This window comes from Hyperolius riggenbachi, chromosome 4 (assembly GCF_040937935.1).
Source record: "Hyperolius riggenbachi isolate aHypRig1 chromosome 4, aHypRig1.pri, whole genome shotgun sequence".
Classification (NCBI taxonomy): domain Eukaryota; kingdom Metazoa; phylum Chordata; class Amphibia; order Anura; family Hyperoliidae; genus Hyperolius; species Hyperolius riggenbachi.
The window spans coordinates 441,953,427-441,969,162 of record NC_090649.1 but is presented as its reverse complement, the minus strand read 5'-3'; the positions used below and the strand labels follow the sequence as shown (position 1 = coordinate 441,969,162).

Sequence of the window (15,736 nt, the reverse complement as noted above, 5' to 3'; positions counted from 1 at the left end):
TTTAGGATGTCCAGGCTGTCTTGTTGACCGCTCTCTGTTGGCGATGGCAATAAAAGGTCTTCTGCATACAGTAGGAACTTCATTGTATCATGTAGGGCGAGTGCTGGTGAGGCCTCTAGGGCAGAGGCCAATTTATTGATGTATATGTTGAAAAGCTTTGGACTTGGGATACATCCCTGTCTTCGTCCCCGACTCTGGAAGAACATTCACTTTCACACTGCAGTACATGAGCTCTTGATGACATTGGATGTTTTCCCTCCTAGTCCGCTCTCTAGGAATCTCAGGAACGAACCTGGGTACCACACTGAGTCAAAAGCGTTTTTAAAATACACAAAACAGGCATATATTTTTCTTTCTTGGCCTGTGTACATGGTGCTTGATAAGGGTGTGTAGGGTGTAGATGTGATCAGTGGTGCGATGGTTTGGTACAAATCCTGCTTAGATTTTACTGAGAACATTGTGTTGTTGAGAAAGGTGAGGATTCTCTCATTCAGGATGCCGTTGAACAGTGTTCCCAGTGTGCTGCCTACACAGATGCCTCTGAAGTTGGCTGGGTCAAAGCGATCTCCTCTCCTGTAAATGGGAGTTATAAGTCATTCATTCCAGAATTCAGGGACATAACCAGCATACAGGACCAAATTGCATAGTTTCCATATTGTATCAAGTATTTCTGGGTAGCCAGGTGGCAGGTTACACAGGCTGAGTGGATGTTGTTGTACAAAAGGTTTGCTTGAGGAACTGATGTATAGTAGGTTTTGGTTGTGATCTAAGGCCCCGTTCACACTGCACGCGTTTCCAGCCGCATTTTGAAAACGCATGCAGAAGGCCGACACGCACGACATCAGACAGTGCATAGAGTGCACTGTCTGATGTTCACACTGCATGCATTCCGGACCTGTGCGGTCCGGGAACGCATGCTGCACGCATTTTTTGCAAAAACGCGCGGCTGTCCCATTCACTTTTCAGTGATGGGATCAGCCACGCAACGCGTACAAACGCGGATGGCGTGCGTTCATACGTGTTGCGTTCCGCACGCATGGCCGTCCGGGTTTGTAATGTGAACGAGGCCTAACAGATGTGATTGTGCAGTGACTATGGAGGCATGAATGCTTGCAGGGTCCATGTCACTGAGGGTATAGTCCACCACACTACTGCCTACATGGGAATTTAGTGTGCATCTCCCTAGAGTCCCCCCTGGTGGGCCTGAACTCTTGCACAGGACAGAAGGAAAACCGAGAAATTCACCCTGTATGTATTTAGAGAGTTTAGCCTGTCTAATTTCCCTGATCTGTGACTAATCACAAATTGTAATCTCTCAGCTGCGTCAGCTGACTGCCACGGCACAGTACTCATTTGCAAACACAGGATGTTAACAATATGTCTGCTTCCATGAAAGTAGACACACTGCAGATTTATTGGAGGATTTGCATCAGCTGTTACACAGAAATGTTTTTTGTTTAAACATTATTCTGCTGTTGCTTATCTTTTAGAGCAGAGAGGAAGTTCTGAATTCAGGTCTGTTTTAAGGATTTGAAGTACCAGACCTCTGCAGAGGTTCAGCAGTTGTTTTCAATACACATGGTGCTCATTCTTCTCCATGCTACATGGTTCTCTTTCTATGCCATACTGCTTGGTGCTCCTCCATCTCCATACATGGTGGAGCAGGAGTTGCTCACAGTTTTTGTATTTTTTGTTTCAGCGAAGCTGAAGTTCACACCTGCGCCGCAGTCCCAGTGCCTTGAGCTCGATAAAGAAGTCGCTGTGCATTGTTTGGCTACGGGGCGTGAGAAACCCACAATCCACTGGGTGAAGGCAGGTCAGTACAGTATCATGTATCCAGCCATATTCCTGCAGAGGGTGGAGCCTCTGATATAATTGATTCTCTTCTCACAGATGGGAGTGGTTTACCTTCTCACGTGGCCTCAGAAGCCGGCCTCCTGCACTTCAAGCCAGTCACCCGTAGTGATGCTGGAAATTATACCTGCATTGCCTCTAACAGCCAGCAGGGGGAGATAGCTGCAACCATTCAGGTCTCTGTGGCAGGTGAGTTATGGGAGTGTCCGTATGGGCTAAAAGGGCTCCGCTGATTAGTAAGCACTGAGAAGAGGGTTTATGACAGTGGCTAATTACTTTAGGACTTGCTATAGACATCCGTTTGCTCATCATAGTGATGCATTACAGACAGCACTGCTCACTGTATTAACCACTTGAGGACCTAGGGCTTTCTACCCCTTAAGGACCGGCCACTTTTTTTCCATTCAGACCACTGCAGCTTTCACGGTTTATTGCTCGCTCATACAACCTACCACCTAAATGAATTTTGGCTCCTTTTCTTGTCACTAATGAAGCTTTCTTTTGATGCTATTTGATTGCTCCTGCGATTTTTACTTTTTATTATATTCATCAAAAAAGACATGAATTTTGGCAAAAAAATGATTTTTTTAACTTTCTGTGCTGACAGTTTTCAAATAAAGTAAAATTTCTGTATACATGCAGCGCGAAAAATGTGGACAAACATGTTTTTGATAAAAAAAAACCCATTCAGTGTATATTTATTGGTTTGGGTAAAAGTTATAGCGTTTACAAACTATGGTGCCAAAAGTGAATTTTCCCATTTTCAAGCATCTCTGACTTTTCTGACCCCCTGTCATGTTTCATGAGGGGCTAGAATTCCAGGATAGTATAAATACCCCCCAAATGACCCCATTTTGGAAAGAAGACATCCCAAAGTATTCACTGAGAGGCATAGTGAGTTCATAGAAGATATTATTTTTTGTCACAAGCAAGCGGAAAATGACACTTTGTGAGAAAAAAAAAAAAAAAAAAAAAAAAAAAAAGTTTCCATTTCTTCTAACTTGCGACAAAAAAAAATGAAATCTGCCACGGACTCACCATGCCCCTCTCTGAATACCTTGAAGGGTCTACTTTCCAAAATGGGATCATTTGTGGGGTGTGTTTACTGTCCTGACATTTTGGGGGGTGCTAAATTGTAAGCACCCCTGTAAAGCCTAAAGGTGCTCATTGGACTTTGGACCCCTTAGCGCAGTTAGGCTGCAAAAAAGTGCCACACATGTGGTATTGCCGTACTCAGGAGAAGTAGTATAATGTGTTTTGGGGTGTATTTTTACACATACCCATGCTGGGTGGGAGAAATATCTCTGTAAATGACAATTTGTTAATTTTTTTTTACACACAATTGTCCATTTACAGAGATATTTCTCCCACTCAGCATGGGTATGTGTAAAAATACACCACAAAACACATTATACTACTTCTCCTGAGTACGGCGATACCACATGTGTGGCACTTTTTTGCACCCTAACTGCGCTAAAGGGCCCAAAGTCCAATGAGTACCTTTAGGATTTCACAGGTCATTTTGAGAAATTTCGTTTCAAGACTACTCCTCACGGTTTAGGGCCCCTAAAATGCCAGGGCAGTATAGGAACCCCACAAATGACCCCATTTTAGAAAGAAGACACCCCAAGGTATTCCGTTAGTAGTATGGCGAGTTCATAGAAGATTTTATTTTTTGTCACAAGTTAGCGGAAAATGACACTTTGTGAAAAAACACAATTAAAATCAATTTCCGCTAACTTTTGACAAAAAATAAAATCTTCTATGAACTCACCATACTCCTAACGGAATACCTTGGGGTGTCTTCTTTCTAAAATGGGGTCATTTGTGGGGTTCCTATACTGCCCTGGCATTTTAGGGGCCCTAAACCGTGAGGAGTAGTCTTGAAACGAAATTTCTCAAAATGACCTGTGAAATCCTAAAGGTACTCATTGGACTTTGGGCCCTTTAGCGCAGTTAGGGTGCAAAAAAGTGCCACACATGTGGTATCGCCATACTCGGGAGAAGTAGTACAATGTGTTTTGGGGTGTATTTTTACACATATCCATGCTGGGTGGGAGAAATACCTCTGTAAATGGACAATTGTGTGTAAAAAAATCAAAAGATTGTCATTTACAGAGGTATTTCTCCCACCCAGCATGGGTATGTGTAAAAATACACCCCAAAACACATTGTACTACTTCTCCCGAGTACGGCGATACCACATGTGTGGCACTTTTTTGCACCCTAACTGCACTAAGGGGCCCAAAGTCCAATGAGTACCTTTAGGATTTCACAGGTCATTTTTGTTTCAAGATTACTCCTCACGGTTTAGGGCCCCTAAAATGCCAGGGCAGTATAGGAACCCCACTAATGACCCCATTTTAGAAAGAAGACACCCCAAGGTATTCCGTTAGGAGTATGGTGAGTTCATAGAAGATTTTATTTTTTTGTCACAAGTTAGCGGAAATTGATTTTAATAGTTTTTTTCACAAAGTGTCATTTTCCGCTAACTTGTGACAAAAAATAAAATCTTCTATGAACTCACCATACTCCGTACGGAATACCTTTGGGTGTCTTCTTTCTAGAATGGGGTCATTTGTGGGGTTCCTATACTGCCCTGGCATTTTAGGGGCCCTAAACCGTGAGGAGTAGTCTTGAAACCAAATGTCGCAAAATGACCTGTGAAATCCTAAAGGTACTCATTGGACTTTGGGCCCCTTAGCGTACTTAGGGTGTAAAAAAGTGCCACACATGTGGTACCGCTGTACTCAGGAGAAGTAGTATAATGCGTTTTGGGGTGTATTTTTACACATACCCATGCTAAGTGGGAGAAATATCTCTGTAAATGACAATTGTTTGATTTTTTTTACACACAATTGTCCATTTACATAGAAATTTCTCCCACCCAGCATGGGTATGTGTAAAAATACACCCCAAAACACATTATACTACTTTTCCTGAGTACGGCGGTACCACATGTGTGACACTTTTTTGCAGCCTAGGTGCGCTAAGGGGCCCAACGTCCTATTCACAGGTCATTTTGAAGCATTTGTTTTCTAGACTACTCCTCGCGGTTTAGGGCCCCTAAAATGCCAGGGCAGTATAGGAACCCCACAAGTGACCCCATTTTAGAAAGAAGACACCCCAAGGTATTCCGTTAGGTGTATGGCGAGTTCATAGAAGATTTTATTTTTTGTCACAAGTTAGTGAAAAATGACACTTTGTGAAAAAAAAACCAATAAAAATTAATTTCCGCTAACTTTTGACAAAAAATTAAATCTTCTATGAACTCGTCATACACCTAACATAATACCTTGGGGTGTCTTTTTTTTCTAAAATGGGGTCACTTGTGGGGTTCCTATACCGCCCTTGCATTTTACAGGCCCAAAACCGTGAGTAGTCTGGAAACCAAATGTCTCAAAATGACTGTTCAGGGGTATAAGCATCTGCAAATTTTGATGACAGGTGGTCTATGAGGGGGCGAATTTTGTGGAACCGGTCATAAGCAGGGTGGCCTTTTAGATGACAGGTTGTATTGGGCCTGATCTGATGGATAGGAGTGCTAGGGGGTGACAGGAGGTGATTGATGGGTGTCTCAGGGGGTGGTTAGAGGGGAAAATAGATGCAATCCATGCACTGGGGAGGTGATCGGAAGGGGGTCTGAGGGTTTGGCCGAGTGATCAGGAGCCCACACGGGGCAAATTGGGGCCTGATCTGATGGGTAGGTGTGCTAGGGGGTGACAGGAGGTGATTGATGGGTGTCTCAAGGTGTGATTAGAGGGGGGAATGGATGCAAGCAATGCACTGGCGAGGTGATCAGGGCTGGGGTCTGAGGGCATTCTGAGGGTGTGGGCGGGTGATTGAGTGCCCTAGGGGCAGATAGGGGTCTAATCTGATAGGTAGCAGTGACAGGGGGTTATTGATGGGTAATTAGTGGGTGTTTAGGGTAGAGAATAGATGGAAACACTGCGCTTGGGTGGTGATCTGATGTCGGATCTGCGGGCGATCTATTGGTGTGGGTGGGTGATCAGTTTGCCCGCAAGGGGCAGGTTAGGGGCTGATTGATGGGTGGCAGTGACAGCGGGTGATTGATGGGTGGCAGTGACAGGGGGTGATTGATGGGTGGCAGTGACAGGGGGTGATTGATGGGTGATTGATAGGTGATTGACAGGTAATCAGTGGGTTATTACAGGGGAGAACAGATGTAAATATTGCACTGGCGAATTGATAAGGGGGGGTCTGAGGGCAATCTGAGCGTGTAGGCGGTTGATTGGGTGCCCGCAAGGGGCAGATTAGGGTCTGATCTGATAGGTAACAGTGACAGGTGGTGATAGGGAGTGATTGATGGGTGATTGATGGGTAATTAGTGGGTGTTTAGAGGAGAGAATAGATGGAAACACTGCGCTTGGGTGGTGATCTGATGTCGGATCTGCGGGCGATCTATTGGTGTGGGTGGGTGATCAGATTGCCCGCAAGGGGCAGGTTAGGGGCTGATTGTTGGGTGGCAGTGACAGGGGGTGATTGATGGGTGATAGGTGATTGGCAGGTGATTGACAGGTGATCAGTGGGTTATTACAGGGAAGGACAGATGTAATTAATGCACTGGCGAATTGATAAGGGGGGGGGGGGGGGTCTGAGGGCAATCTGAGCGTGTGGGCGGGTGATTGGGTGCCCGCAAGGGGCAGATTAGGGTCTGATCTGATAGGTAACAGTGACAGGTGGTGATAGGGGGTGATTGATGGGTAATTAGTGGGTGTTTAGAGAAGATAAAAGATGTAAACGATACATTTGGGAGGTAATCTGACGGCGGGTTTGCGGGCGATCTAATGGTGTGGGTGGGTGATCAGATTGCCCGCAAGGGGCAGGTTAGGGGCTGATTGATGGGTGGCAGTGACAGGGGGTGACAGGGGGTGATTGATGGGTGATAGGTGATTGGCAGGTGATTGACAGGTGATCAGTGGGTTATTACAGGGAAGGACAGATGTAATTAATGCACTGGCGAATTGATAAGGGGGGGGGGGGGGGTGTCTGAGGGCAATCTGAGCGTGTGGGCGGGTGATTGGGTGCCCGCAAGGGGCAGATTAGGGTCTGATCTGATAGGTAACAGTGACAGGTGGTGATAGGGGGTGATTGATGGGTAATTAGTGGGTGTTTAGAGAAGATAAAAGATGTAAACGATACATTTGGGAGGTAATCTGACGGCGGGTTTGCGGGCGATCTAATGGTGTGGGTGGGTGATCAGATTGCCCGCAAGGGGCAGGTTAGGGGCTGATTGATGGGTGGCAGTGACAGGGGGTGATTGATGGGTGATAGGTGATTGGCAGGTGATTGACAGGTGATCAGTGGGTTATTACAGGGAAGGACAGATGTAATTAATGCACTGGCGAATTGATAAGGGGGGGAGGGGGGGTCTGAGGGCAATCTGAGCGTGTGGGCGGGTGATTGGGTGCCCGCAAGGGGCAGATTAGGGTCTGATCTGATAGGTAACAGTGACAGGTGGTGATAGGGGGTGATTGATGGGTAATTAGTGGGTGTTTAGAGAAGATAAAAGATGTAAACGATACATTTGGGAGGTAATCTGACGGCGGGTTTGCGGGCGATCTAATGGTGTGGGTGGGTGATCAGATTGCCCGCAAGGGGCAGGTTAGGGGCTGATTGATGGGTGGCAGTGACAGGGGGTGATTGATGGGTGATAGGTGATTGGCAGGTGATTGACAGGTGATCAGTGGGTTATTACAGGGAAGAACAGATGTAATTAATGCACTGGTGAATTGATAAGGGGGGGTCAGAGGGCAATCTGAGCGTGTGGGCGGGTGATTGGGTGCCCGCAAGGGGCAGATTAGGGTCTGATCTGATAGGTAAAAGTGACAAGTGGTGATAGGGGGTGATTGATGGGTGATTGATGGGTAATTAGTGGGTGTTTAGAGGAGAGAATAGATGTAAACAATGGATTTGGGAGGTGATCTGATGTCGGATCTGTGGGCGATCTATTGGTGTGGGGGGGTGATCAGATTGCCCGCAAGGGGCAGGTTAGGGGCTGATTGATGGGTGGCAGTGACAGGGGGTGATTGACGGGTGATTGATGGGTGATTGACGGGTGATTGACAGGTGATTGACAGGTGATCAGGGGGATAGATGCATACAGTAAACAGGGGGGGTGGTCTGGGGGGGGGGGGGGGTCTGGGGAGAATCTGAGGGGTGGGGGGTGATCAGGAGGGGGCAGGGAGCAGGGGGGGGGATAAAAAAAAAATAGCGTTGACAGATAGTGACAGGGAGTGATTGATGGGTGATTAGGGGGGTGATTGGGTGCAAACAGGGGTCTGGGGGGTGGGCAGGGGGGGGGTCTGATGGGTGCTGTGGGCGATCTGGGGCAGGGGGCGGGAGAAATCAGTGTGCTTGGGTGCAGACTAGGGTGGCTGCAGCCTGCCCTGGTGGTCCCTCGGACACTGGGACCACCAGGGCAGGAGGCAGCCTGTATAATACACTTTGTAAACATTACAAAGTGTATTATACACTTTGTATGCGGCGATCGCGGGGTACAACATCCCGCCGGCGCTTCCGTATAGCCGGCGGGATGTTGCGGCGAGCGAGCGGTGACAGGCGCCGGCGGAGGATCGCGTCACGGATGACGCGATCGCTCCGCCCATGCCCTTAAATGGACCGCCGCCTCTGTGGGTGAGGCCGTCCTGCAGGGCTCCACTTCCCCGCCGCCCCTGTGTAGTGGGCGGTCGGGAAGTGGTTAAGGACTTGCTATAGACATCCGTTACAGATTGCTCATCATGTGATGCATTACAGACAGCACTGCTCACTGTATTGAGGACTTGCTATAGACATCCGTTACAGATCGCTCATCATGTGATGCATTACAGACAGCACTGCTCACTGTATTGAGGACTTGCTATAGACATCCGTTACAGATCGCTCATCATGTGATGCATTACAGACAGCACTGCTCACTGTATTGAGGACTTGCTATAGACATCCGTTACAGATCGCTCATTATGTGATGCATTACAGACAGCACTGCTCACTGTATTGAGGACTTGCTATAGACATCCGTTACAGATCGCTCATCATGTGATGCATTACAGACAGCACTGCTCACTGTATTGAGGACTTGCTATAGACATCCGTTACAGATCGCTCATCATGTGATGCATTACAGACAGCACTGCTCACTGTATTTCTCATTGTATCCTGGCTAATCAGCCTTTCCAATTTATCGTCCCTCCCCCCTCCCCGCACATTGTGTTTGAACAACAACAATACTACTGACTGCTTTTTTTTCCAGTCTACGTCAGCTTCCGGATTGTGCCGGAGAATACCACTGTGTACCAGGGAAACACGGCCATTCTGCATTGCCAGGCCACCGCAGACCCAGAGCCAAAAATTCAGTGGAGAGGTCGGAATGGTTTACTAGATGGAACAAAACCAAATGCCAGGTGAGTCCAGCTTTCATCCCTCAGGCAGCCTCCATGCTTCAATCCTCCATCCTGTGCCCATAGACTGTAGGACTTCTTATTATAAAGGCCCATATACACACCAGATGAGACTCGAGCAAGGCGGCCGATAACGACCACCAAGAGTCCAGCGTGTCATGAGTTCTCTCTACCTCAGCTGAGAAAATATATAACTGTTATATTTGAAAAATAATATGGTTCCATTTCTCCATTAGGAGTGGCTGAAGCAATTGCTAGCGGACACACTCCACTAAAAGGAGGAATTACCAGTTTTTCTCTTTATGCTTTTTACTTGCTGGCAGAAATGTAATAACAGATATGTTGTTAATGCAAAAATGACTATTGTTGTTGTTGTGCAACGATATTAAGTTTATTCATACAAACAAATGACCTGACTCATACCTACCTCTACCCCCAATAATGTTCTGTAAATGTGTATGATCCCTGTGAAAAATCCTAACTGCCTCCCCAGTTACACAATTGAGAAAGAGAAACCAGCACGAGTACTGCAGCCTCCAACTGCTTGGCCATCGATCCATCCTGTCAGAGTACTTCAGCCCAGCCGAGTAAAGGGAGATAGTATTCTTCTCCCTTACTTACCACACACGACGTGCCACGTTACTCCTACGCAACTCTTCCTCCGCCCCCCCCCCCCATATATATTGCAGCACACGCTTATTGCCGGGTTGAGCGGCGACATTAATTGAGCATTTTTACAGGCCTTAAAGAGACTCAGAGATGAGCCATACTGCCGTTTTGTTACTTATCCGGGGCTATCTCCAGCCCCATAAGCATGGATATTTCCCTCGACGCCCTTCCGCAGTCCTCTGTTCAGCATCAGTCAACCCCCGGTATGTGGCTCAGTCGGGCCCAGTCTGAGTGACGTCAGCCGGGGTCTTGTGCTGAAGGCCCCCCACTGATGTCACTGAGCCGCTTACCGGAGAAGATTGCGGCTTAAAATGGAGGCGCCAAGGACGGCGAGGGACACATCCATACTTATGGGGCTGGAGGAAGGCCCGGGTAAGTAAAAAAAAAAAAAAGGCAGTATGACTCAGCTCTGAGTCTCTTTAAAGCTAATGGGAACCCGTGTTAATAAAAAAAAAAAAAGTCAGATATTCACCTAAGGAGAGGGAAGGCTCGTCCTAATGAGCCCTCCCTCTCCTCTCCCGGTGCCTGGTCTCGCGCAGGATCCCCTGTAGCAGTGTTCGACCGTTTCGGTCAAGTACTGCCACTTCCGCCTCCGAAGGGAGGTTTCGGAAGTCTTCGGGAGCACTCAGGCTCCCGAAGACGGGCCGCTGCATACTGCGCATATGCGATTGCCCTCTATGACGCATTTGCGCGTGCGCAGTATGGAGCCGCCAGCCCGAGTGCTTCCGAAGTTCCTGCGGCGGATTTGCACGGAGGATCCACCGGGAGAGGAGAGGGAGAGGGGAGGCTCATTAGGACTCAGATCTTTCCCTCTCCTTAGGTGAGTATCTGACTTTTTTTTTATGGGGTTACATTAGCTTTAAAGAAGAACTATAGTGAAGTAATGTAATAAAAAATGCTTAATTTTTACAACAATTATGTATAAATGATTTAGTCAGTGTTTGCCCATTGAAAAATCTTTCCTCTTCCGGATATACATTCTGCCATTTATCACATGGTGACATTTTTACTGCTGGCAGGTGATGTCAGTGGAAGGAGATGCTGCTTGCTTTTTTGGCAGTTGTAAACAGCTGTTATTTCCCACAATGCAGCAAGGCTCCCACAGTATGATGTCAGAACCATGGTCCTGACATCACACTGTGGGAGGGGTTTCACCACAATATCCACAATACAGAGCCCCCTGATGATCCGTTTGTGAAAAGGAAAAGATTTCTCATGGGAAAGGGGGTATCAGCTACTGATTGGGATGAAGTTCAATTTTTGGTCACGATTTCTCTTGAAGTCTCTGCTTTGTGTTTGTGTCCAGGATTCAGGTCATGCCGAATGGATCTCTTGTCATTTACCAAGTGTCCAACGAAGATGCTGGGAAATACACATGTATTGCTGGCAACCCCTGTAAGATCCTGCATCGTGATACCTTCCTGTATGTTGTAGGTGAGTGCTCTGTGTATGGCTAGACTTCCTTTCCTTGATCTCAGTTAGGTGTGGAGGAGGGGAATATTCATTGGGCGACTTTCTTCTTTGCGTTTTGGGAGGGCACTGGAATGGGTGTGTTCACAGTCTGATCTCCCATTGCATCTGATTGTAGAGAAGCCGAATGATCGGTCAGAGTCAGACCACAATAAGCCATACAAGATGATCCAGACAATCGGCCTATCAGTCGGGGCGGCGGTGTTATACATCATCATCGTGCTAGGACTCATGTTCTACTGCAAAAAACGCCGCAAGGCCAAACGCCAAGGCAAGAACGGCGGCGAGGAGCCAGAGATGGAGTGTCTGAATGGTAAGATCCATACTGGGGGTAGAGCACCATCACCTGGCTGATCAGTGAAGCACGTCATAAAATTGTACTGTCTTTCTCTCCACAGGGGGCACTACTCTGCAGAATGGTCAGACTACAGCTGAGATCCAGGAGGAGGTGCCACTCACTACATTAGCCAATAAGAGACTGAGCTCTGGAGAGAAGATCAACTTCCCCCGATCCAACCTGCACCCCATCACCACTCTGGGTACTCGGGATTCTTTCCCCCATCTTCTCTCTAATAATACCTCTGTCTGACTGCACAGTATTAGAGCTCTCCTCCTCTCCCCACTACAATAGGTACTGCTCTGTTTCCACCCCATGTATATCTCTTTCCCAAATTCTGCACATCATTCCATCTGACCCTTTCAGCCGTTATCTGCTTGACGTTCATGTCTGGCCTCCACACTTCTTATGTGAAGAGCTCCATCCTCCCCACTCCCATATCTTCGTTTGTCAGATACTGTACCTTCATCAAACGTATCTATATTCTGTTTGGTTTATTGCTTCGTTGTTGTGCGTCTAGTTTGCCTCAGGTTGGGGGAAGAACTTGATTTTGTTTCAGTGCTGTTGTGTTTTTTTCTGAAGGCCGAGGAGAATTTGGTGAAGTGTTTCTGGCAAAGGCACAGGGCATTGACGCCGGAGGGAAAGCCACCGTGATTTTGGTAAAGGCACTGCAGACCCGTGATGAACACTTACAAATGGACTTCAGACGGGAGTTGGACATGTTTGGGAAACTCAACCACACCAACGTGGTACGATTACTTGGTCAGTGCAGGGAAATGGAGCCTCACTACATGCTGCTGGAATATGTGGACCTGGTGAGTATGCGTAGTCACGCCATTATTTGCAGGCCTCTTTTTCCCTTCCAGAGCTTCTGCCCCTCCTCAAGCTTGTAATGTCTTTAATGAAGACAGAAATGTGAAATCCTAGTAATAGACTTGTTAAGCCATTCAACACTTTGGCTGCAATGCACTAAGCATTAGTGCATTTGATAATGCAGAAAAAAGCTGATTTTATCAAACGTCTTGTGAGGCTTTCTTTCATGATTTTGAGATTTCATGCTCCTTTAGATTTGTTTGCTTGAGTAATGACTTGTGTGCTGCACTTCTTTCTGTTGATATTGTTTTTGCTCTCTGCAGGGAGATCTAAAACAGTTCTTGCGAATCTCAAAGAGTAAAGATGAGAAGTCTAAGGGCCTCAGCACCAGGCATAAGGTGAGGTGATGGGACTGCGCGTCTGTGTCTCATGAGATATGACAGAATGTCGTGTCATCTATCTTCAGAGACAATTCCACTTCCTCTGGTATGAAGAGCTGGTGCTCTCTGCTGCTCCCTCACACATAGGAGACCAGTAACTAGCAATGCTCCAGTATGAAGAGCTGGCGCCCTCTGCTGCTCCCTCACACATTACAGGAGACCAGTAACTAGCAATGCTCTGGTATGAAGAGCTGGCGCCCTCTGCTGCTCCCTCTCACATAGATCAGTAACTAGCAATGCTCTGGTATGAAGAGCTGGCGCCCTCTGCTGCTCCCTCACACATTACAGGAGACCAGTAACTAGCAATGCTCTGGTATGAAGAGCTGGCGCCCTCTGCTGCTCCCTCTCACATAGATCAGTAACTAGCAATTCTCTGGTATGAAGAGCTGACGCCCTCTGCTGCTCTCTTACACATTACAGGAGACCAGTAACTAGAAATGCTTTGGTATGAAGAGCTGGCGCCCTCTGCTGCTCCCTCACACATTACAGGAGACCAGTAACTAGCAATGCTCTGGTATGAAGAGCTGGCGCCCTCTGCTGCTCCCTCACACATTACAGGAGACCAGTAACTAGCAATGCTCTGGTATGAAGAGCTGGCGCCCTCTGCTGCTCCCTCTCACATAGATCAGTAACTAGCAATGCTCTGGTATGAAGAGCTGGCGCCCTCTGCTGCTCCCTCACACATTACAGGAGACCAGTAACTAGCAATGCTCTGGTATGAAGAGCTGGCGCCCTCTGCTGCTCCCTCTCACATAGATCAGTAACTAGCAATTCTCTGGTATGAAGAGCTGACGCCCTCTGCTGCTCTCTTACACATTACAGGAGACCAGTAACTAGAAATGCTTTGGTATGAAGAGCTGGCGCCCTCTGCTGCTCCCTCACACATTACAGGAGACCAGTAACTAACAATGCTCTAGTATAAAGAGCTGGCGTCCCCTGCAGCTCCCTCACACATAGGAGATCAGTAACTAGAAATGCTCTAGTATAAAGAGCTGCCACTCTCTGCTGCTCCCTCACACATAGGAGATCAGTAACTAGCAATGCTCTGATATGAAGAGCTGGCGCCCCCTGCTGCTCCCTCTCACATAGGAGATAATAATAATCTGAACATTTGTATAGCGCTTTTCTCCTGTTGGACTCAAAGCACTCAAGAGCTGCAGCCACTGGGACGCGCTCAAGAGGCCACCCTGCAGTGTTAAAAAGTCTTGCCTTGGACTCCTTCCTGAATAGGTACTGACTAGACAGGATTCGAACCCTGGTCTCCCATGTCAAAGGCAGAGCCCTTAATTAGTACACTGTCCAGCCATTACTAACTAGCAATGTGCTGGTATGAAGAGCTGGTGCCCCCCCCACCCACACACACACACACACACCTGCTTTCTCACACATTACAGGAGATCAGTAACAAGAAATGCGCTGGTATGAAGAGCTGGCAACCCCAAACACCCCCCCCCCCCTCCCTCACACATTACAAGAGACAAGTAACTAGCAATGCTCTGTTATGTAGCTCCCTTCTAACTAGCAATGCTCTGGTATGTAGAACTGGCGCCCCCTGCTGCTCCCTGGCACATTACAGGAGATGAGTAACTAGCAGTGGAAATGTAATTTTCTCTGCAGAGGTGGGTAGAGGGTGAGGGGTAGACTTATCACTAACCTCAGGCACTCTCTCTCTCTGTAGGTGGCGATCTGCTCGCAGGTGGCTCTGGGCATGGAGCATTTGTCCAATAATCGCTTTGTGCACAAGGATCTGGCTGCTCGGAATTGCCTGGTCAGTGCCCAGCGTGTGGTGAAGGTGTCGGCTCTGGGGCTGAACAAGGATGTGTATAACAGGTGGGCTATAGGAATTCTGTTCTATGTATAATGCAGGAATAACACAAGAGCATTATGGGGTCCATAGGGGGCTGACAGTAATGTGGATGAGGTTATCCAGCTTTATTCATCAGAACAACATTCTTTATTTTCCAGCGGAAACCTCGGGTAAGAATTGTCATCCATTACAGAGATCTGGGCTGATTTGCTGTTATCGCGTTGCAAAAAAAAAAATCACAAAATGAATACAGTATATGCCTTTGAAATAAGGCGAAACTGACACTAGCCATTGTACACTATCATTTTGTTCCATATGTAACAAAAATCAGACTGTTGTGAGGGTGCCACCTCTTTTTGACACGTGGCGAGGACTTCTTGGTTTGACACGTGGCGAGGACTTCTTGGTTTGACACGTGGCGAGGACTTCTTGGTTTGACACGTGGCGAGGACTTCTTGGTTTGACACGTGGCGAGGACTTCTTGGTTTGACACGTGGCGAGGACTTCTTGGTTTGACACGTGGCGAGGACTTCTTGGTTTGACACGTGGCGAGGACTTCTTGGTTTGACACGTGGCGAGGACTTCTTGGTTTGACACGTGGCGAGGACTTCTTGGTTTGACACGTGGCGAGGACTTCTTGGTTTGACACGTGGCGAGGACTTCTTGGTTTGACACGTGGCGAGGACTTCTTGGTTTGACACGTGGCGAGGACTTCTTGGTTTGACACGTGGCGAGGACTTCTTGGTTTGACACGTGGCGAGGACTTCTTGGTTTGACACGTGGCGAGGACTTCTTGGTTTGACACGTGGCGAGGACTTCTTGGTTTGACACGTGGCGAGGACTTCTTGGTTTGACACGTGGCGAGGACTTCTTGGTTTGACACGTGGCGAGGACTTGTGGGTATGACATGTCCGGAACTTGTGGG

The 15,736-nt window shown here is 47.6% G+C and overlaps 1 protein-coding gene across 1 annotated transcript in view; it reads left to right on the top strand.

Annotated features, from left to right (window-relative positions):
* Nucleotides 1-15,736, top strand: part of PTK7 (protein tyrosine kinase 7 (inactive)) — a 45,708-nt gene that overhangs the window by 24,782 nt on the left and 5,190 nt on the right. The window contains exons 10-18 of the mRNA XM_068232595.1: nt 1,700-1,816; nt 1,894-2,043; nt 9,128-9,278; nt 11,251-11,378; nt 11,533-11,727; nt 11,813-11,953; nt 12,334-12,566; nt 12,888-12,962; nt 14,683-14,834. Of these exons, the coding sequence (XP_068088696.1) occupies nt 1,700-1,816; nt 1,894-2,043; nt 9,128-9,278; nt 11,251-11,378; nt 11,533-11,727; nt 11,813-11,953; nt 12,334-12,566; nt 12,888-12,962; nt 14,683-14,834 (1,342 nt within the window). The remainder of the gene's footprint in view (nt 1-1,699; nt 1,817-1,893; nt 2,044-9,127; nt 9,279-11,250; nt 11,379-11,532; nt 11,728-11,812; nt 11,954-12,333; nt 12,567-12,887; nt 12,963-14,682; nt 14,835-15,736) is intronic.